Source organism: Haliaeetus albicilla, chromosome W (assembly GCF_947461875.1).
Source record: "Haliaeetus albicilla chromosome W, bHalAlb1.1, whole genome shotgun sequence".
In the NCBI taxonomy this organism is placed as follows: Eukaryota; Metazoa; Chordata; class Aves; order Accipitriformes; family Accipitridae; genus Haliaeetus; species Haliaeetus albicilla.
The window spans coordinates 1,705,750-1,730,293 of record NC_091515.1 but is presented as its reverse complement, the minus strand read 5'-3'; the positions used below and the strand labels follow the sequence as shown (position 1 = coordinate 1,730,293).

Below are 24,544 nucleotides of genomic sequence, written 5' to 3'. Positions count from 1 at the left end.
TGGCGGGGGGGAATCTATTTCTTTTCATGCCTTAAAAATCTGAGACAAAAAACTAGAGAAGCAGTTACTCTCATTCCTAGGAAATTCTTCATTGCAGCTGGGTACGCAAAAGCCTCAGTTTAAGATAGGGCTTTTGAATGTCACATTCTGCTCTAAAACTGGAAGTGAAACAACTAGAGCATTCTCTTTTATCTCCTGTGGAACCTATATTGCTAGTGACACAACATCATAACTGAAGCACTGTACATCAGTGATTCTTATTCAGAAAAGAAAGTTTCTGAGTTACGAGGTACTAAAGGCAAAGAAAAAAGCAACAAAGAACATCTACCTTAGCATTAAGAGTATACTACTGACTGAAAATAAAACATGCCGTTATGCTAAGAAAAATGCAATACTCTTCACAACATGTCTGTACAGTTTTATAAATCGTAGGTTGAATGATACTTGTGCTGTCTGAGAGATTACTATGTCATTTTACAGAGATCCACTTATTTAAGCACTCTTCTCTTGACAACAGGACACATTTGTAACCAAGTTTAGATCTAAGTGGCTTAGAAAACTCACACAGTATCACCTAAGTAACTCTTCAACTTTTTTGCAAACTCTGACTACACTTCACACGTTCTTGACATCTCCATGATTTGACAGGTTTTTGAAAATACCTGTTGCCACTTGTGTCTCATTTTACTACAGCCACTTAAAACTTCAAATGCTTCCTGTAAACAGACTTCTCACTCGTAATTAGTATTAATTTTCAACATTGCAACCCAGGTTTGAGCTACGCTGCTAGTTGAGTATCAAGGCACCTCTTTTATCTTGTTAAATGTTAAATATTTAGTACCTCCAGTCATTCAGTCCTGCTGTTTACCACTATTGCTAAGCCCGCACCCAAAGAAAGCACTCTAGATGTCTTGCAGCAGTCCTTACAGCTCCATGGATGAAGTGGCAGTGCCTTAAAGCTGTCTAGAACGCTGAAGAAATCCTTCGTTAAAAAGGTGAAACCAGCAACTCACTAGCCAAACTCAAAGGAATATTAGGATTCAGATAAATAAAGTCAAAATAAAATTCTATCAATTCAGTATTTTATCACTGGGTTAGCTTCCCATCTTGATAAAAGTCTCTACAAAGCTTATTCATGTTTTCGACCATTAAAAGAATTCACCCTTTGTTCCCCTTTCCCTCTCCATTTCATCAACTTTTAAACAAAAAGCCCACCAGCTCCAAATCTAAGCTATGTTTTTATATGCTACACGTAAACATAGGAACAGCATCTCTTTATTTAGGATAAAATTAATTGGTCTACAGCAACAAATACATCACTAAATACAATCAAACATTACTGGGGTTCGATTCTCAGTTCCCTACTCAAATCAACCCAGCACACATCACAGAGGGAACGAGGAACTGGGAGAACGGAGGGCGTATAGGAATGCAAATGCCTGTGTGGGAGAGAGAGTTGCTTGAAGAAGGACAACTAACACAAATGAAAGCTTAGAAGACTTGGAAAGAGTAGTGCAGTATCGACTGGGTGGAGCTTCCAACACCAGTAGTCACCCAGCTCTTTAAGCACTGATTGTGAATGCAGGGAAAAGTCTATACAACTATCAACACCTCAGATGACTTCAAGGTCAACATCAGTAGAAAAAAGCACTTGACACTTAGACACACCTGTTAAAACAAGACTGAAGCAAAGCATATTCCTAGCGCAAAGCTTCCAGCACTATTCTATATAATTATTTGCAAACAATGATTGTGCTCCAAATTTTCAGCTCTCCGGATCTCCACTGAGACTGCACAAGTCACTCTTATTAATTTTTTGCTCAGAAATTAATCACATTCCTAGATTTTTATTATGAATTTTGTTCCCCAACCCTTTATGGGTTCTTACGAGTCCCCTCTGAACCTCTGCATCTTTCCTGGATCTTACTGAAGATTCTGAGCTGGACCAGACCTGGACAAGTACGTCCCTAGCAGCTTCACCAGGAATAGGTATTAAGGGACAGAGAGAGAGGGAAGGAAGCTGCTAATACAAATTCAGAAAAAGCTTTTCTGTTACTTCACTTACATGATGAAGATGTAACCATTCCACAGCAACAGAAGGACGCATTCAAGTAGCTGAAAAAGATCATGCAACTCTCGATGCGCAAAATATCCGCCTTCGAGGTTACAGCCCTAAAAATAGCTTACATTATTTATCTCATCATTAGTGAGACACGGAATAGAAAAAGAGAAAATAAAGCTCAGGTTCACAGGCTTTGTGCCCCGCTAAGCAGAGAAATAGGCAACTAAATCAGGAGCAATTCATAAAAATCCCATCTAGTTTAACAGTTAGGCATCAGCATCCATAGAGCGTGGCCTAGGCAGACTGCCCTCTTGGCATTTGTCTCCTGCCCAAAGCCATCTGGACTTCATAAAACAAGCAACAGCCCCCACCCCCCCAGTGCAAGCATCTGCAGATACAGCCACTCAAATTCAATAAATGACTGCCAGCAACAGAGGCCACCTTCTGCATAATAACCTTAAATCTTCTCACAATTAGAGATTTTCCTATGAAATGGAGTGAGCTATCTAGACTCTGGGCTTTTCTCAGCTTGCGTACCCTGGAGAGTACCATAATCCCTGAAGCACAGGGCAGGCTGACGTGGTCCAATCTTCCTTCCTCCTGCTGAGAATTCACCAGTACAGCCAGAAAAGCAAGATTCCTGCCTCCAGGAAAGAAGCATTAGCAAACACGAGACCCTGTTATTCAGTAATGAGAATCCTGATGGGACCAGGATAGGAAGGAATGAGAGAAGAATGGGATTTCAAGATTCATCATTGTTATGATGTGACATTTCATTACTAATGCAAAATGAATAACCATTCTGAGGATTCATAGTCAGTTATGGGTATTCATCCTGTTGGAGGATAAAAAATGGCTCTACTTCAGTTTTGCCTGAAGTAGCAGTTAGGGAACACACACTGAAAAGAGCCTAAAACCCAGGTCCTTCATTTACCGATGTTTGAGTGTTCTAGATTCAGAAAGACCCAGCAGCTAAGTGCTCCATTTCCTAGGAAATTAATCAATATGCATTATGCCAAAAGTGACCTCTTATGCAATAATCTGCCGAGCAAGAAATGTATCCCTTATCACTCAAACTTACTACCCTAAGGGCAACCCCGTTTTCTTCCTGTGACAGAGGAGACAACATAGGAATGCAATGCCAAGGTCCCCAGGGCGGAGCAGAATTTTCACTTCCTTGTTGTTCTGAAACTCCATAATGGCAGAGCTGTACTAAGCTGTGCTTCTGAAATTCTGTTTGGAGAATTATAAAATATTGCTTCCTCCATAATTGTTTCTTGTCCAAGAAAAGCTATTTGTGACTAATGGTAAACTATAATCTAACCCGTAATCTCCGTAAAAACACAATCTCCTAAGCAATTATTATTTCTCATTCAGACAACAAAGAAATGATAGATTATCCTCCCTATTGCAAGAACCACCAAATACAAACATATTATGAGCTGCTCCTTTTCCTTAGATAAATAAGTCTATTTACAGTTGCTCAAGCAATGGAAGCCTACAGGAAATTTTTGCTGGAAAGGAATCCATTCCAATTCTATTCTTTTTAAAAGAAAAGCAACTTAACATTCTTAACATTCAAACATTCTTGGAGGGTGACTGATATATACCTATATCAATCAATCATGAACCTCAAATTTCATCTGCTATTTATGATTTACAGGTATTGAAAATACTGTAGATGTCAACAGAATGATGTACTTGACTGGAAACACAGAAGAAACGACATTGATTCTGGTGTTGGTGAGTTCAGAGATTTGTTTATTGAGGTGGTTTCTTCCATTTAGACAGCTACAGCATCTGCTCTTAACTCGCAGCAGTAGTCAGAAAAAGCTACCATCTAATTCAAAGTATGATGGACATAGCAAGTTTTACAGCACAGCCACAACTCCAGGGAGCTGCCTTGGCATCTTCCCAGCTCTCTGGAACCAGATTTATTTCCACACTGCTTGCAGATGCATTATAAGCTGGTATGCGAGCTGATTAAAAGTTAGTCATGTCTACACAAAATACAGTCAACATATCTATACTGTACTGCAGACACAGACAGCCTGCAATTTTGTTATGTTTTAAAAGGTGTTTTAAAGGCTAAGACAGACCAGAATGCCAGTTATCATTTGGGAAACTGCTCAAGTGATTGACATTGCAGGCAGTTAAATGAGGAAATATGATTAAAGAGAGGTCTTTTCAAAGTCTCCATGGAAGAATTTAAAAGGAATGAGATTTCTCCAGAAAACTGGAAAATTCCTTTCCTCTTTTATATCCAGTTGCTGAGTTGCTCAGTTCTGCTGCATCCATAACTGCCAATCAAAATTTCAGTGTTCCTTTAGTTGCCTGGGAGAGGGAGATGAAACTTAACAATCTCACTGGGTTCCTTCCATCCCTCTTTTTGATAATTCTAATAGATATTAACCAAGAAGCTTAAGTTTTCCAACTCTATCTAATTTTAGATTCCAATCCCTTAAGTTGATTCACAGGAAATAACATCACATCTATTTGACAAAATACGAAGTGCTAAGAGCTAAATACCTCTTTCTTGTTAAGAACTCTTCACATGAAGACATACATAAAATGACATCCTGCAATTTTTCTCATAAATTCAGCTTTTTAGACTGCATATATATATATCTTATGCCAAAAAATGACTACGGTCAGGTTTAATTTGTCATATATAATCCTATTCAATAATCCATTACAATACAATCCACTGCAAATATATATGACAGTAAGTATAAAAGAGACTCTCAAATCAATTTTGAAGAGTACTTCTGGCCTACAGATAGATGATAAGTAAATACATCAGGTCTATCCTAGGGTGTTTTTAAAAAGTAAATACCCTCAGATTTATCCTAAAGTGGTTTTTGAAGGTAGCTGTCTTCCACAGAACTAGAGGAATCAGATCACATAATACTAACTGACTACCTGATTTTCTCAAAATGAGCTCTGAAGAGAAGGATGGCCTTCTTTTAAACATTTGAGGTATGTTCATGGAATGTTTTTAGCCAAATGTATAAGGAAGATACTGAGGTCAATGCTTTGCAAATTCAGTGTTCTGATTACCACTTACATAAACATCAGTTTTATGGGTATGGTTTCAAATATCCCTACCACCACAATCAACAGCATACAAGAGAACTAACTAGTGATCAGTGGGTCCTCAGGAGTCAAAGCTCTCTCAAAGCAATGCCTCAGGCACCATACATTTGGGGGACAGGGGTAAATGAGTGAGTTTTGTATTTACACTGAAAAAGGTCAATAAGCACGGAACAGTGTGAACCAAGGAGCTCTAACACACGAAGAATAGGATAAGTGCTCTACTCAGGACACAGGCCTGGACCTTTTGGAGGCACCAAGTGAGTGTAGGTACAAAGGGCAGTGATCCGTAAGAAGGAAGTTTATCTGCAGCACCATTCCATTTGATCCCGTTAGGTACGGAACACTTGACAGGCAAGTAACTCAAGTTTAAGTGATTACATGAAAGATCTACTGCCTATAATAGTTTAAGATAGTTACAGGACTTCCTCTGCTTCACATTCAGTTTCCTCATTGAGGAATACTCAAATCCAGATGCACAAGTGGAGCATTAATGGGCCCTGATGTACTGCTACGTCTAATGGCCTTTTTGCTAAATAGGAAGGCGGGAGAAAATTATGTGACTTTAAGACAGTACTCAATATCACCTGAGAGGAAGATGACAGATATAGTTGCATGATTTTTTGATTCATCATTAATTCCATTTCCAACTTCAGCAATGCTAATCTGACTTTTCAAAATCCAAACCATTACCCTTAAAATCATCAAGAAAGTATCATATCTTATCAAAACTTACTAAGTCTAACAGTGAAGAGGAGGCTAAAACAAGGGGGTTTGTTGGTTGGTTTTTTTTTTCTTTCCTTGCAGGGCCCACTAGCAATCTTTCAGGATTCCTTTTCTTACATTTGTTTATCAGCGGACTCTGTGAGGGGAAAAAAACCCAAAGTCACAGAAATAGTAAGAAAACCTATCTTAAGTAAGCTTATGGAGAGTCAAAATATTTTGAGCGGGTTGATACTTCAAAAAGAGACATTAAAGCACTTTGAAGAAAGCTGCAATTGAGGCTTAGATTTGCTATTTAGGAACTTACAGATACACCTATCATTTGAATAGATATGAAGAATCGAGAAATCTCCATGGATTGATTGGTACTGGTGTTTTAACAAAAGCCACATCGAGGAAGAAGACTGATAGTTAAGAGGAGAGGTCTAGTGAGTACCAGAAGACCCTTCAGAGCATGCATGCACATACGCACAGCTCAAGTTCTGACACTACTACTTCCAGGATTCTCCAGAACATTTCCATTTTTTCTTGGGTAAAGTTCTCCACTCTGATACTCAGTAATCTATAAAAACTTTAAGAATGGCTTTGAAAGCTTTAAGATGCTGTCTTGCAGAGCTGTTGCTTGAAAAAGGCTGACAACCTCGTGACACTTCTTGTCTGCAATGAACTAGCATGCTGAATACGTGGAACCAGCAGTTGCTCTAATTGACAGTTTTACCTATATGAAGATCGTAGGCAAGCTGTTATTAGTTTATCTTTCCAAGAACTACCACAGGGTTTACTGCTTAAAGAAGAGCTGCTGCCAAATATCCTCCCTGCCAACACCAATAAGCATGTCTTCTCACTCTCAGGTCATGAAAAAACCTACCGACTGCCAAAGGAACTATAGTACTCATTTATTTTTACCTCTACATAAGAAGGCAGGCCAAAGAGAATTTTCAGGGAATTCTGGTTAGACTGTCTTTTGAAAAGGGAGACACAATAGATCTAAGCGGATAAAGCTTTCAGAGATGGCTATCTAGAACTACAGAAGCAAGAATCCCTTAAGGGATTTGGGCCAACGATTGAAGAAACAGGGAGGAACAACACTGGAAGTGGTAACTGAGTAAGCTTTATATACAAATAGGCAATATAGTTAGTGTTTCAGCATTCACTTGAATATCCAACACTGACATATTTACAGTCTATGTACAGGAAAGCTTGCACACCTGAGTAGGAGAGAAGGAGAAGACAGTGACACATGTAGGGATTATTTATGTAAGGGAAATATAGGCTTTATCTGGAGGGGAAGAGAATTCAAATACATTTGCAAGGCTGCATCTGTCCAACAATTGTATCTCAAGTAACAGGTGCTCCACATGGTGCAGGCTTTATTAAGAAAAAGGTTTTTCAGCAACTTCAGTCCTCACCCTGGCTTCTCTACTTTATCTCAACAGATCACATCAAGAAAAGAATCATTGCTTTTTGAAAACCAAGCAAAGATCATATCTATTAATAGCTATGCTCCAGCTAGTGAGTAAAACATCAGAATGAACTGCATGCTATGTTCAAACAAGATGTGCACGTGTGTGCATTTATGTATGCATACATGAAGGGTGTACACATGACCAATGACCGGAGTTCCTCCATACTTTTGGTTACTAACACCAAAGAAATACTGATAATTGTATGATGGAAATCTATGTGCAAGGAAACCAGGTCACTGGAAATTGTTTATGAAAGCTGTCAATTTGCTTAAGATTCTTCAGTAACTGACAATGTAATGTAATGTACTACCTACATTAAATTGCTTTGTACCAGATTTTTAAATGAAAATTTCACTGAAAACTCAAATTTTATGTAAAAACAACTGAAACAATCTGTTCTCTTCTTTCCCCAAGTCTCCCACCTATGTCAATCATCACTACTCAGAACAATGATAAACTAGAAAACAGCTCAAGGCAGCATTCTAGCTTGGAGAAAAGCAAGAGTAAGACACACCAAGACTGGCTTTGCTAAAGATTAACTATTCTGCATCCAATGCGAACAGAGCTAGCATTTCTTCCAAATGAAGTATGGCAATACAGAATAAGAATAGTATTTAAGTGTCCTCTTCCAAAGATACACTGTTGCAAGCAAGAAGAAAGGCATATGATTGAAAAAGAATGCTGACACAGTGATCAGCAGATGATGATTTCATGAAGATCTTGCTATAGCTTAATCCATTAGAACCTATCTTAAGGAGGCAAAGATTTAACTTGGGTGGGTTTGAATATAGCCTATTCTGCAAATCTTCACTGGATAGCCATTCTCAAAAGACAAGGGATGCATTCCCAAAGATTTCAGTCACACTGTATTTGAAGAAAAGATTCTGGAAGAAAGAAAACAGGGAGGAAATAGGCAAGCATGAAAGGATTTGGAATCCATCAAGATATGAATCACCAGACATCCATTTCTCTTGCCACAAAGGTGCCGTAACTTTCATATGCTTTGGTGATAATAACTGGTTCAGCAAACATGACCAAAAGGAAATTCCTGACACACAAAGTGTAGTAGTTCAAAAGAAAAACCCAAAGAATCTGAAGAGAATCAATAGACACATGCAATTATGCATCTTTTAGATCTGAATGTGATACACTTACACGGCCCCTGTTGAACTTCATGGGACCAACAGTGAGGTTAGCTGAGGCCTTCAAATCTTGCTAAAAGACATCTCAACAAGATGATCCAATATGGCTCGATATTTCTTCATTTTCTTTCTCACCTGAATTTAGAGGATGCAGAGTCTAAATTCCTTATGTTATTTCTTACAAGAACAGCATTCAAGATGTTTGAAAGTGCAATATTAGAGACAGCTTGAGTTTCAAAGGAAATGTTGTTAAAAGTTAGCGACATATGAGTGTACAAAAATTTGAACATGCCTCTGTATTTTCTTCTCATCCCTGCACTCCCAAGATAGAATAAGCTGTTTCAATTTGATGGTAGTAATGCTACGACTCAAAAAATACAACTCAGACTTAAAAACAATACCTCAATCCAATATACACTACGTTATCTAGCCAATCATTCATTCATTAACTAGATTCCCATTTCTTCTCAGGTCCCTCTTCCCCATAAAAAAAAAACAACAAAAAAGCACTGTGCAAACAGGCGATCTGTCATTGATAGAAAGAAAAGCAGCTAAAGGAGAACTTGTGTAAGATGAGTTTATGTTACTGTGGTTTGTATTTATAGTAGTAGTAGAGTGAAAAAGAGGGATTTAAAATACAATTTTTTATTGATTTTGCACAAAGTTCCTCTACATAAAAGAGAGATATTACTTCTTGATGAGAACCATGTATTTCATAGGAACTTCTATTAAGAAGCTGTACATGTGATGTCCAATTGCGACAGTATAGCATATATCTGAATTTCAAGAGGAATGTGGTAATCAAATATGAATGAAGTTCTGGATTATGAAATATTAATTTCCATATGAACTGACTTATTTCTGTATTTTTTAAAAAATTATATGTATTATACAGATTTCTGTAAGTAACGTTCAAGATAGGAATTCTCATCTGAAATTGAAGCACAGCTGAAAACAAGTACGTTTTCAGCTTGTTCAACTTTCTGAGCAGTAATAATGGAAACAGATTAATTCTTACCTGTCGTGGCTGCTCCGTCACTCGCTGTGGATCAGATCGTACTTTGTTACTAGGATGATTGGTAACTTTGGTGACTGGTTGTTTGAAAATTGATGCAGTTTGTCTGATGGGTAAAGTTGTATTTAAGTCTGGTTTTCCCTGTTAAAAAAAGAAAAAAAAAGTGAATTAACAAAAATTATACATAAAAAGTACACAAATTAAGGTTGGATTCACCCTCTTCTACTGATGTGCAAAAGAAGGAGGCTTTTTTGCAGTAAAGATTTCCCTTAAATGCTGTACTTAACTAACCTTTGCAGTCATCCATTTCAAAGAAAAAAAAAAAGTAACAATTAACTGGTTTCACACATTTTCATCTGCTCGGGAAGAATCAAACTGCTTGAAAGTCCATCTTTTCTTTTGTTAAAATATGTATGTTAATTGTACAAGTGACTTACGTTCTGAAAAGAGACAGCTTCACGATCAGATGTCAAAATGAAATCTCCAAAGCTTCATAAAAATATGTTTGTAGCAAACAGTTTATAGAGTTCCAAGTCTTAAAGGACAGCAAATTCCTGCATAACTTTGGTCACAAATTTCCTAAGCAATTCCTACATCAAAAAATCCTTAATTAAGTGCAGCAATTTATTCTGGAAAGAAACTAAAACTATATCAACTTTAGCAAGTCTTTTGACAAAGCTGGTTTTTATCGGGTTTGTGAACTGATGATTCCCAGGCATCAGATATAACTTTACCAATAATATCGTCACACATCAAACCCTTAGGCCCTTGGAGTTACTACTGCCTGAACCCCTCTCCGTAGCATCAACCCCAGAAATATTTGGGGTGGGGGAATAGAATTCTCCCATAAGCCCCAAGACTGATGAGGAAAGAAAAAGATAGATCATCACCTGCACACCGCTCCAGCTTTTCTAAATCTGTCTCTCTATCCAAAAGCAGACTGCCAGTTTGAAGTGCTGTGCCAACAGAACAGCACCTTACAGCTTTTTGTTTGTAATCGCATTTCCTTCAAGTCCTGAACACATAATTTCAGACTTTTCTGCTTTTGCATTTTGTCTGGTATTTTCTTAACAACTGAAATAATTCCCTTTTTTCCCCCCAAGGATACAAGGGTGTGACTGAGAAGACACACCATTATATTGACACTGAAAATAAATATCCCATGGCACATATTTTCCCAAAGAAAGTGTATTAAAAAAAAGTTCACTATTTTGCAGAACAGTCCTAAGCACTTCAAAACATTTAATAGCCATATCTAGTTTCTGACAAAGAAAAATGGTTAAGCTTTTGCTTCTTAAAAGTTTACTGCTACTCATTCAAAAGGAAGAAAAATAAGTTATTATGTAGTATTTCACATCTCAGAAGTTTTATAATTGGCTGTGAGATCATAGCTCAAATCTTACACAATGAACATCAATATCAGACTCCATCCAAGGATGTTTTTCATTAGGCTTTACTTAGACTCCTAATTTTGTGAGAAAAAGCAACCTCTTGGGCTTAGTAATGGGAATTAAATCTCAATCTTCAAATCCTCCATATTTAGATTGTACAATTTGGGCTACACCGCTTCACAAAAGAGACTATGTTAAGAACCAGAGAGAACCAGCTTGTTTAAAAATTGTTCATTCCTAAACTGAACACTCTGGAATTCCAGATGATGAAAGTTAGAATACTGACTACAGATATTCTGTAATGATCTGTATGAAAATGAAATTAAAAATATAGCGAGAGACTTAGGCTTATTAAGCAATAAGCCTTCTCGTCACTGCATCTGCCTCAGATTAAATTCTGCTTTTAAATATCCCTCTTTTAGAGCTTTGCTAGAATAATCTGACAGGGTAGTTCCTCCACCATCAGAATGTCCTGTATTTTAGCATACCTCTGTTATTGCAAGGTGGATGGCTGATGAGAAAGGGAGCGTGAAGCTGTTCTTCCTATATAGGTACAGTGAATAATCTATAAACTAGCAATAAAGAGAGTATCATCTCCACACTCCATAGAAAGTGATTTTCATCAAGAAGACTATTCTACAGGCAAGCCACTTAATCCCAAAATACATCCTTACACACTACAATGGTTATTATATTGGCTGCTCCTATCCAACTATTTGATCAATCTGTTTGTTGGGTGGCGGGAGAGGCAACGGAGGAGCCTCTTTCTATAGCCTCTCCAAGATGACACAGTGCTATTAGATCCTTCCTGGTATAAAAAAAAAAAAAAAGGAATTCCTCCACGTAATTCTAAGGAATGTAAGTGGTAGGAAGGAGCAACAGAATAACGCTTCACATTTATCTAGGCATCTCAACATAACCTAAATGAAGGGATAGTTTTAAAATTTCAGGCCTCACTTTTTCATGCAGATGGCAAAGAAGGTGATTTATCAGGAGTACTATGCATATTCTTAGCTATTCAACAGTATGACTCAATTCATACACTCACTTATAAATTAGCATTGTAGCATTTTGGAAATCCTTGCTTAATACTGATTTGCTCATCCTCTCTCAAGAGCCAAAAGAGTTTTCCAGACCAACAGAAGAAATATGCAAGAACATACAGGTGAATTCTGAAAGAGTTCTAGAAATCTGTTCCTTTTAATGGAAGCAATTCTGATCTCACATCTCTATTCCTACCACTCCTTTAAATATACCTTGTTATTTTATAGGTCCTCTTTCTTCATAATTTCCAGGTAGCGCAGTTAACTCATTAAAATATAATAAGGCTAAACCCACAAATTCCAACAGAAGTTTTTCTCAGAAATTCAGGCTATCGTTTCTGGATTATAAACTTACAGCCAGAAACTAACCAGTCTCCATGCCTTGCAATATTACTGCCTTCAAATGGGAAAAGCAGCATATCTTCAGGGATCTCCACCTTCAGCTCCATCCCTAATACACTGTTGATTCTTGTCTAACTGGGACCAGGGTTTCCACGGCCAGAGCAAATGGCTACAGAGCACAAGTACTTCTGCCCGATTACACTTAATAATTTTAACCAACCAGAGAAATTGCCATTCAATTAGCTTGGAAGTTCTGAGATCTTTTTATACAAAGCAAAAGTGAGAATCTCAGCTTATAAATAAATCTAGACATCAGTTTTCTCCTCATGTTTCACCCACGTAGTCCCAGTCCACTAGAAAAATACTTCCAGATACTTCGGTCATTGCTTTTAGCATGTGCTTTGCATGGTAGATACTGGTTATGGGCTCTATTTTTTTTCCTCACTGATGATGACAATAGTAAGTCTAATGTTAGACTTTTTCATATATAATATATATTTTCATATATAATTAAAGCATCTCTGATGAGCACAGAATCACCAGAGCTAGACAGTAATCGCATTTACTTACATTTGCACAAAGTATTTTGAAAATGAACTTTCCTCGTACCACATAACTTAAATCACACCAGAACTTTGATAGACCTCGCCTATCCTACAAGCTTTGCATTCCCTGATCTTGTGACATCAAGTTCAAAGTAGTATTTGATGCTTTGAAGTCCATGCCCCCGGGCACTCTGAGCAGTAGCATCAGTATTAGTGGTAAAATATCTATTAAAACTGACAAAACCAATAATATTACAGAGCCATCTGCCATATGGGGGATAAATCTGGTTTAGCAAACATTTCTAGAACAAAGGTCTTCGTTTCAAGTTCATGAAAAATATTTACAGGTTCCTTTTGGCCAGTAATGTGACTTAAAGGGAAGTTAAAAAATAATTCCATTAAACTTAGAAAAATAAAAAGGAAGATTTCTTCAGGCAGTGTGAGAAATTAAGACAATTCAGCTACAATAATGATATGGTCCCCAGAATTAAAGCAAAACCCTGATGAGTTATAAACTATGCAGGCAATACAGGTTCAAGGCCTAGATGTCCCATATACCTTTTATCAAGGCTACATATTAGAAAGTGGTTATTAGGATAAACTGTTTAAACTAAGAACAGATCAATTCCTAAGTACTGTAATTGTAATCTTAGTACTCTCCTACTTTATATCCTTTCTAATCATAGTCACATCTGGGCTTTCTGATCTCATCCTAAATAAACAGTCTCTCATTTGTGGCACTGAGTTTTGAACAACAGAAATAAACTCTTTAGTACAGAAACTTGCTAAGCTCACCCATCTCCAGCACCTGCAGATCTTCAGATGTACAGGGGAAAAAAATTGTCACACATTAACAGGAAGCAACTGATATTCAGAGAAACACTTTTTCGCAACAAATCATAAGCCACCCATACATAAGATTTATTCATGACAAAGGAAAAGCTTCCAGTACATCCTAATAGAAATAAGTAACAAAGATCCCTACAACCAACACCTCTCCTGAAGAAAAGAAAGCTCTTTTGAGCTTTCCAGATTGAAGACACTATCTACGTATTTCAAATGGTCAGACACAGATTACTTAATTTCAGGTGGCGATCAAGCTCACAATATTCAGTTTTAGTCACACCTACAAACCTTCAGCCTTCAGAAACACAGACACTGTGGGCTTTTACATTGCTTGACTACTATATCACAAAACAAAATCTCTTCCTACTCTGGGGATTATAGCAATGTATCAGCTAGCAGAAATATCAATGCTCCCTGCTCATTTTTACTCATTAGGAGTATTTTATGCTCTAACAACGGTTTCCAAAAGAACTTCAGTCCACCGTCTTTCCAAAGACATGTATTTCCAGAAGCATCAATGTGCCCTGGACATAAAAACGTTTTAAAAACTCAACAATGTATTTCCAGGCCTTCCAAATCACTTACAGCCAGACACCAGTACTCTCTATTATGTTTTCTTTTCAAAATAAAGAATTGGTAAGCTTATTTTTATAAGCACGGCAGTATGCTGTATCTACTGGATTCATATTCAATTGTATTCCTTATTTCATTGTCTCTTCAAAAGCACTTCAAATAAAGTAACTTAATCTGCAAGTGAAATGTAAAAATGGTTACACAGAAAACAATGGGAAGATTAGTATAGGTTGAAGCAAAACTCCTCCTGCAGCTCTACCATAAAGAAACCTATTAGATATATGCCTTTATTGCCAATACTGAAAGGTCAGTAAGAATGCGCAACGCTAAGACTGGAGATAAGTATTTTGCTAGAAGAATATTTCCGTGTCATTTACACTGTTGTACATTAACATCACAAAATGGCGAGCATTCATTAGCATATATTATCCTCAGTTCCATTTTAAGCCAGGTGGCATTAGTATGTCAATCTTGACATTGAGTTCTAATCTGCTAATGATGAGAATCTCAAAAGTTAGAAGTATGGCAAGACAGCATTTCCATCCACCAGCTGCATAAATCTAACTGCCTAGACACGACTGAGAAAGAAGACTCAAGTATATTTTGATATTCCTTCTTGAACATAAGGGGAGCCAAAGAATTTAGAAACATTTGTGGCAAATTGTTTGTACAAAAACAAACAACCCATAAAATATGAGTAAGTTTATACACAAACTTGCCTATGCAAGTCTGTCTTTTACGGCCCCCCAGCAGCACAGCTGCAAGGCAGACTAGAAGACAACCACAACCAATCTCTTTCAGTGTCTGTGGAAGAAAACATAAACTTGAATAAGTTGAGATCTCATTTTTAACTATCACAGGAATACTGCAGAAATTCTTGAAAGCTCATGAGTTACAGATTCAGTCACTTAGAAATAATAAATGTTATTTACCTAAAAAAGTCGTTTTCTAATAATCTTGTATTTAACAGAGCTACTGTGAGCAACATTCAAGTAATCTAAGATCATACAAAATGAGCACACACTCATCCAGATTTTATATACCAAATTTTGTAATTTCTGCTCATGCTAAAAGCCTAACCAAAACCTTTCTTTGGATTACGCCCAAATGTTATATTATTTGAAAGCCTTGTGTCTGTGGGAAGAAAATACTAAATAAATTGAACATATGCTTTAAATAAAAAGAAATCAGCAGATGACACAAAACATCAGTGCACAAGACACAGCTATAACTTGTTAGGTATTTTCATACACTACTGTAAGTAATGAAATCCTGAAGAATAAAACACTTGAAAAAGAAAACATTGCAGATTGTTACAGAAATCCTTTCAAACTGTTGTATGAGACTTCTAAAGTTTGTCCAGGAACATATTATCTGAGAGTCAGCTAAATTTATTTGTCATGTCCCTATGTGCTACATTAGTTATTTCACTTCTGTACGCTTCAGCCTTTTATGTTTAATCTACTATACATATTTTCTTCAGTATTCAAAAGGATACACTGTTGTTCAAAAAGAAGTAGACAATAAGAGAACAATCAAATCAATTGAGAAAGGCCCAATCTTTAGCAGAAAAACACCTGGCCTTGTTAAGGTACATAGCTGTACACAGACATCCAGATTTGTACAGATAAATACATTTGCCTCAGAAAACAAGCTTCCTGGCACATATTGCACACATTAAAAATGTGAACTATTTCATCTCAGAACAGGAAGATGAACATAGCAATTTGAAGCCTTGCACAGGAGAATCTCTTGGTGTCAACAGTCCTAACTTTTCCCATTTAGAAGAACATAATTCAGGTAGACGACTAGCGCTGATGTTCTTAGTCCCAAGCTACCTCCTGAATTACTCAAACTTTTGATTCATACTTAACCTCACCTTGATATTTTCTGGGTAGTAGCAGAGTATTCCTTCTTTTTATAAATTTACCTACCACTACTAAAAATTAAACATACATGTACATCTTAGAAGCGGACTGCTTTAAGCAGAAAAGAAATTGCTAAATGAACTACAGGAAAGGAAATTCTTAGGATATCCTTAAACACAGTATTGACTAACAAACCTTATTTTGATTGAGAGAATCATTCCTTAGTCTCTGTTTGTTCTTCTGCAATTTACTGGGCATCATCTTTCCCGTTCTGAAGTCAAAACTGCTGAGATCAACAGTGTTTCCCAGGTATCTTGCCAACTGAGGCTTGCTTCTGAACTTCTTACCACTTGGACTAAAAAGAAGAAAACACTTTAGTATGTTTTGTTGTACAAGAGGATACAACCTTGACTTCTTATAACAGGTTTTATACCTTGTTAAATATCTAAAAAGTGTCCATTATCTTTATTCCATGTGGCACGTTCATTGATGTGTTGATTAGTGATGGTATACCTGCCCAACCTCTGCATATCCATTCCCGTCCTTTGCACTGGATTTAATTTCTATGTCAGGCTGTTGGACGCTAGGATACACTACACCTTGGGAAGCTGGGTTAGCAGTACAGCTAAACCAAACCCCAGTAAAAGAAGTATAAATGTCAGACTGTGTCCAAGAGCAGGACCCTCCCTGCACAAATGTAAAAACCGTATGCAAGGTTTAAACTGATTGCTAGCTAAGGCCAACCTAGACCCAACAGCAACCCTTCTCAGCTATCAAACAGCAAGGCATTAAACAGATGTGCAGAACTAGGATTTGAGGTGACGTGACATCTCTTAGCTATTCAGTCACCAAGACTGGTAAGCAAAGCCAGATAAGTATCTGAGCAACAAGCAAGCAAGCAGCAAGCAAGATGATGCAGAATATGAAACAGGTCCAAAGCTGCAATTGTGTATATAGATCCCATCATAATAAATCAAATCAGTTGTAGTGAAGTTATTTAAATCATCTGCATTTGGAATTATGGAATTATTATTACCCCAAAGTCCCAGCTGATGTTTTTGAGTAACATCAGCAAATATCCAATTTCCAGTTATCCTAAGGAAGTGGTCTGTCTACCAGTCTTTACATCACAGAACTTTCTATCCCCTCATGTGTACTTCATTCTCAAGCATCCCAAACACAGTCGCACACATTGTGCACACTATCTGCGCTAAATACACATTTAATCCATGCATATTTTCGCCAACCCCACTGGGGATTCCTGTAGACTTACTCACTAGTCTGCATGCCCTGTGTGCAAGTCATTGCACATAAGCACCTTATTGCCAAGAAGCTATATAGTTAATTTCACTGTAAGGGACAACAGTGCTGCCCCCAGACTTAAAAGCTCGACAGAAAATCAAGTATCAAGAACTGCTATGTGAAACTCAAGCTGCAACACGAGTTTGTGACAGCCATGAAAATATATCTATATCAGTACAGACAGCCGTGAAAATGGCTAGATATCCATCATGTGAAGCCAAGAGTCCCTTGGTCTAATGCAAATTTCTATCCAATGAAACAAGCCAAGTGTCAAAATCCTCCCAACTACTGAAACCCAAGAGGTTAACTGAGCTCAGAGAGTTTTTCAGGCCACTTCCTTTCTGCAGAAAAGTACTGAATATTTTTGTTTTCTTCACTTTTCCAAAGTGGGGGGTTTTTTTCTTTAACTTAATAATGACTTGAGGCAAGAACTTCCCCACAGAAGAATATGTATTGAATTCTGGGAAAAATAGCTAATTAAGCCAAACATTTTTCAAAGTCATTTAAATGAATCCAGAAATATGGAAAGACCTAATTAACAAGAGGTAAAGGGTAGGAGAAAAAGACTTAAAACAGATCACAATCTGAAGCTAACCTCCTCAAGGATGGGTGTGGGAGGGAAAAAAAAAACCACCACACATACACACACACACACACATCCCACCACAAACTATTTTCTACTTCTTGTAAACCAAGAATTGAAGCTATGCTATAAGCCAAACTAAACACAACACCAGTTTTATTTTAGATAGTGGAGATTAACACCCTGGTTTGTTAACAGTAAGAAACATTCTGCACTGAAGGTCAGAGACAGAGCAAGTCTTGTGGGGCAAGTAGGTTTGCTATTAAAATAATCTGACCCATTGTCTTTCATTCCTATTCAGGCAGGTATAAGAAAAGTTCAAGATAAAACCTTGTCAAGAATTGCTGGCTGCCTGTCTCCGTTTCCTAACAGAGTGGAAGGGCTGAATTTACTGAATAAAGCATCCTGTTAGACATTGCCTTCCCGGCTTTCCTAATGAACATAAAACACTGAAGGAAAAGGAGAAAACAATGACTATAAGCAAACCCTGAAGTTGGTGTTGCTATTCTGCATTCCAGACACTTTTTTTTTTAATTAAAACCTGTATGCACATGGTCATTTTAGCCCATAGCTAAGTAACTACTAAAAGGAGATAGAAATTTGACATCCTACATCTTCTTCTATTATATCCTAATTTTGGTACCAAAGATGAAACATGCTACCTTTCATTTTTCCCATATCACCATCTTCTACTGTTCTGTAAGAAGCTAACAGACTGTGTCATCAAGACAGCACTCTTTTTACTAGCTTTCCTCTTCAGGTTCCTTGGAGAGAAATGCTTCACGTACACCTCGAAGGAATCCAAAATTCCAGCAGTGAGCAGTTATCAGCCTAGCTTCACTAAAAATTCTTCCTGTAGAATTCTGAAAACAGATTTCACAAGTAAAAGCAAACTTTATAAATGCATCCAACATTCTTAAATTCTATTATTTACACATCTAACATTTTGGGGGTCTTGTTTGTTTTGTTCAGTAATCCAAAAGCAAATCAAAGCACATGATCCGATATTCCATATTAGGATCTGCAAGGATCATCAATATTAAAGGGTATTTCAATCCACAGGACAAAACCTACCATTTAAGTGAATGGTGAAACTCTTAGCAGGGACAGACTGCAATCCATTAGCAAAATATCTAGTTTCACCTTAATTTCATTGTTAACGACAACTGCATTTTTGGGCCAAGGTTAAAAAATAATCCAAGACAAAAAAGAAGGAACTAAAAATAGGCATTTTTTTACTAAAAAGTGTTTGACATTCTGTCCCATAGCTTTTGCTTCCATGTTTTCCCACAGTGGCGTGAAGGGTGAGACTTGCTCTATCTGTCCTTGACCTGAAATGACAAAGGTAAACAAAAAGGCAGGCAGAGGGGAATCTGTCCACCTTAGCTTTGGTTGCTACTTCAGTCAAGTACTTATTCTGGACTTTTTTACTTTTCCCTTATTCCACCATTCATTCTCATCATCCTATTCCTTTTCCAGATGTTGCTGCCTCCAGTCAGCATTCGGTGACCACAGCACCTCCCAGTTTCTGCAGAAATATGTCACTCCTTTGCATCCCACTACATTCATATTGTTGTCAATGCATCTTTTCCTTCCAAGTGGTGAACCAACCATATGCCCTCTCTGACAAAAAGCAGAAATTGTTTTTCTTGGTCCTTAAGTCCATAGTCTTCTATTCCTTATTTTTTTCATTCTAAATCCCCTTATCTTTGAAGCCATTCAATTGCTCCTGATTATTTTCTGATCCTCACTTGTTCTGCTGATGTCCCAGGTATGAAACTTGCTCATGATGCATACATAGCACACATGACTTGTGCATCCAAGTATTAATAAGATTGGTTCCAAGAACATCGTCCATGCAACTCCATTAGCAACTTATGACAACCAAGAAGCCCTTGTTTTATCATAACCTACTATTGCCTCCTCTTCACCCCATACTTAATCATTCTACAAAACCTGTAGTATTTTGCATTCTCCAGCTTCAATGAAATCTAATGACACATAATTGAAAGCGAAGTTCATTGAAGTCCAACAGATTAAGTAGCATTCCTTCTGCTTACTTCAGAACATTATTTTGGCACAAACTCTAAAATCTAGTGAATTCCACTATGAAACTACATTTCATTTGGTTCCATTTTCCACAAAAGCCCCTATCCTTAATTGTTCTTCATTTCACAGTTTCAACAAGTTCATACGATGTCAAAATACTGGAGAATGCTCTGTAAGCCTTGTGGTTCAACATCAGTAGCTGGCAAAATACCCCCTGGCCTGCCATTCAGTTTCAAGCCTGCATTTTTTTCTAATACCGTCCAGACTCGTCATTTCATATGTCACACCTTCCCTCTGTTCTAAGAGGGAGATGAATACGTGAGCTGGAAGGATTCGAATCAACTCAAACCTTTATTTTCACCCCACCTGTATTACTTTTCACATATATTCATTTTTTCACTACCAGTCCCGTAGTTGTTTCCATTTTGTACCCTGAAAGCGTAGGCTGTCAAACCACTAAAGTAATGCCTGAATTTCTGAATCGTTCCCAGATTATCTTCAATCTCTAACCTGCTCCTGCTGCAAAGCTTTCTCTTACCTGCAGAGGAAGCTCCATGAGGTTAAAGTCAAATAAAAGGCCTATTTGCAGAGGCTTTATTTGAACATCTATTAAATAATTAGTATGCAGTAATGGAAAAGAGTGAGGTTATAGAACCTATTTAAACCAGTATGTCTACATAAGAGCCTGCTACTTACACATCTTGGTTGAAACTAAGAAACAGCATGTTCTTTTTATTATCCTAAACATGTTAAAACCAAGTTTAAGTTCAAATTTAGTTTTGAGTAGAAAAGAAAGGTGGAAGGAGAGGTATTAAGCTTTCTTCTCTCTGAGAAGGCACTCTGGATCATACTCTGGAGGTATCTTAGAAGTCAAACTGAAAGAGACATTGAAGCTCAGACTTTGAAGTCACACTTGTTGCAGGAGATTTTTAAAATACATTGCTCTGAGTTCACATACTCTAAAATTTCAACTGCTACAAAAGTCAGAGGCATGGACCACTACATTATTTTAAGGAAACATTACACAGATATGGGAGAAACCAGTAAAATTTGCCCTCACCCACATGTTCTGCACATTCATTAACTTTACACTGACTTCTTTCATGCAACAAGAAGCAAGTGAAAGTGTTCTTTCAGGGTGCTGTGACATAGCAGAGACTCTGGTCTGACTAAATTGCAGCGTGACCCAACATTGAGACAATTTAGACTTGCAAGATCAATGTGGGATTACACAGGAATATCTCCACATAGATTTCAACAATAGATTGTTGTAAGACTGCTATTTTTATAAGTACTAACTAAAAGTTACAAATATTTAGCCTTACCTAAAGATAGCTGACTTTCTACAGCTTTTTAAAGAATTTGTTAACTTCATTTAGAAATTTCTGGGGTTTATTTTCCAAACAGAAATATTATATTTAGTGCACCTGAAAGACTTAGTTCTACCATAGTTGACATGTATCAGCACTTAAACCTTATCCTGTCAAATTAAACACTGTACAACGTTTTTCCACATAACCAATTAACAAAAACCAGCACACCTCAAAAGAGGTGACATGCAACAACTTCTAAAAACTATTCTTTCAATTACATTATCAAGGCTCGTATCACTTTATACAAGATTAAATGAAGAACACAACCCTATACGCTCGCACAAATTCACATACTATACAAATTGTAGTTCTTAGTGGGCTGAAGGTGATTATGTTATATAATGAGCTAGTGTGGAACTTTATTAAAAAGACACTTTTCAGATGTTTCCTGTGAAGCAGTAGAGCAAGCTAATTAACATACAAGGAAGTTACCTTGAATTTTATTGTACAGCAAAACCTACTTGATACTACCCTATCTGGCCCCCTCCCCAGTTCAAAATGCACAGTAAGTTTACAGGCAAGATAGTAGTGTGGCTTATTAAAACAATAACCTTGTTGGCAGCCATTTCTGGGTTTGGTTGCTTTCAAAAAAATTTTGGCAACCTTCCTTTTTTTTTTTTTTTTTTTACTTTGAGCTTTTGCTTACTGGCCCTACCCCTCAAACAGATCTGGAGGAAAATTTAAACCGCAGCAAGCTAGATGCTCCCCCAACAGCAGATGATAACAGGCAAAACATGCTGTCTTCTCCAAGTTTAAAATGTCTTGCTTTTCAAAGCAGGTCTAGCTTCATGGTTTTGCAGCAGTGGCTAAAAAGATAAGAAACTGAGGAAAGAGAAGGTGTGATTTCATGGCTATGAAAACTGCAATTCCTTCCCTTAATTTAGTATTTACACCCTCTACTACAGCACTGCAGGGGCAGTCTAAACAAATCAGTCACGTCACCTATTCCAAGGTGGCCAACAGTTGCACAGTTCCTGTTTTCTCAGGCTCCCGTCTGGCAGGCTGTAGTCTGACCTAGAGCCACACACCAATGAAAAGGAAGAAAAATGCTAAACACTTTTGAAAAGGCAATTCACATTAAAGACATCTCGATTTGGCTACCTAACAGAGGTAGAGCAAGGCAAAGCATTTCTACCAATCACTCCCCTCCACAGGTTGGGAATGAAGCCCAGGAAAGGAGGTATATCCGAGCATTTCACAGTGTAATCATTAAGTCAGACCACAGAAATCCCACAATAAATTGGGTTGTTTGATCTTATGTTCAAGGGAACCTAATATTGGACAGCTGCTCACTAAAGCCTCCTAGATAGCTGACCTCTAAGGGAACATGACAGATTTGTTCACCACAATATAAAAACTGCTCTGCAATTGTTGGAGATACGTTTCCTCAAAGATTTGTTTGCAAATACTCAAACACACACTCTAAGACATTCAAAGATTCGGTAAAGAAGTCACTACATGAATGGCATAACATAATACATTTTCATGCCTTCAAAGGAGTTGCAGCAAAAATATATTTTTTACACAATAGTACGTATAGTTTATACCACCACACTGAAACACCAACAGCAATTGACACCAATAAATGGTAAAAAGTTAATTTCCAGATTGTTATTTAATCTTCTATTTATGGAAATATTTTGGATGCATTTATCAGAATCTATTTCTGTTTCCTAAACAACCTGATGACCTCCTTTGCTGGGACAGAGGACTGATTCATTACGCCCTCGTAAAATGAAGTCAGAGTTACCACTATGACTTCGTAATAATCATTATTATCATTCAATACAGGGATGAATTCACCCTATAAAGTAAATAAATTTATTTTACGTACTAAGACCCTACTAGCCAGCATGGTTCAGCCAGGATTCCCCATGCTGCCCCAAACTTAAGTAAGGGAGATTGTTACCACGCATTTTCAGAGATCAATGAAAGTAACTGAGCCATGGAAATACAAAATAACACCCGTTCCACTTAAACTTCTTTTTCACATTCTCCTTCCAGCAGGCAAAACAAAAGGCAGCCAATATTCAAACTAAAACCTAAAGATGATCAGAGAAAGCCTACACAAAAAAAACTTGGGCTAACTTGTTTGTTATTATCATTGGCCTTGTGTTGGTTTTCATTTAAGTTTAGAAAAGCAGTACACTTATGAGCAGTGAGGGATGCAGACTTTCAGAAGAGATGAGAAGAAGAAGATAGCAACTGAAAATTCTCCTCAATGAAGGCCAGCCTCTGAAGTGGGTGCACTGCAGAAAAAAGATATAATAGGAGCAGCACTAAGAAACTAACAAGCAGCTAACGGCAGCAATTTTTTTCTTGCACAGAGGTGAAGTACATTCTCAAAATGTAGACCTCACTATTAGGACTTGTTCTAAGCTCTAATTACCTTTGGAAATAAAAACCCAATAACCCTATGTATAACATAAGCGCAACTGAGCATCACTCAGGAAGTCATGACTTGCTCACTTTTAAAGACAAAGGTAAAGGTCTCCCTAAAAAAAAAAACCAAAAAACAGAAAAAAAAAACCAAAAAACAAGGCAAAAAAAAGTGCCAAGAATTAAACTAATCCTACCATCACTGGAAACTCTCTGGCATTTATTTTACTGTCAAACCACAAAACAAACTTCAAAGGGATGTCTGTTTGCCCCATGGGTACACCTATACTGGAAAAGCTTTTGTAGTTAAACTTAACAGTCTATTAGAATCCACTGAAAGTGGTGTCAACTACTTGGCTTTTTTAATCTCGACTAGAAAAAAATTAAAGTAGTTCTTGCTTGCTTTTTTCCCACGAAGAACAAATGCATCAAAACAGAATATTAACTTGTTGCTGCTGTGAGAGAAATAATTTCACGCCAGAGTTTAAGAAATATATTTCAACAGGTAAATGCTCTAGGGGGTTATATACACTAAAGGGATTTTACCGACAAAAGGAAGGGGTAAAGAAAACAGAAGCTGAGATACCCATGTTCAAAGTTCCCACTTCACTCAGACTTTTGCAGGACTTTGGAAGCATGACTGAGTCTTTTGGCAGGACAGCAGCACCCCCTACCTCACAGTACACTGAATAAATAATACTTTAAAAAAATCATTATGCCAATTTACTACAGTATTAGGCCCTATGTAA

At 37.3% G+C, this 24,544-nt stretch overlaps 1 protein-coding gene across 1 annotated transcript in view; it reads right to left on the bottom strand.

The window, feature by feature from the left end:
- The window catches only part of MBD2 (methyl-CpG binding domain protein 2), a 42,471-nt gene that overhangs the window by 12,658 nt on the left and 5,269 nt on the right, over nucleotides 1-24,544 (bottom strand). Inside the window, exons 2-3 of the mRNA XM_069775041.1 lie at nucleotides 16,305-16,464; nucleotides 9,505-9,642 (exon numbers count right to left, since the gene is read on the bottom strand). Of these exons, the coding sequence (XP_069631142.1) occupies nucleotides 9,505-9,642; nucleotides 16,305-16,464 (298 nt within the window). The remainder of the gene's footprint in view (nucleotides 1-9,504; nucleotides 9,643-16,304; nucleotides 16,465-24,544) is intronic.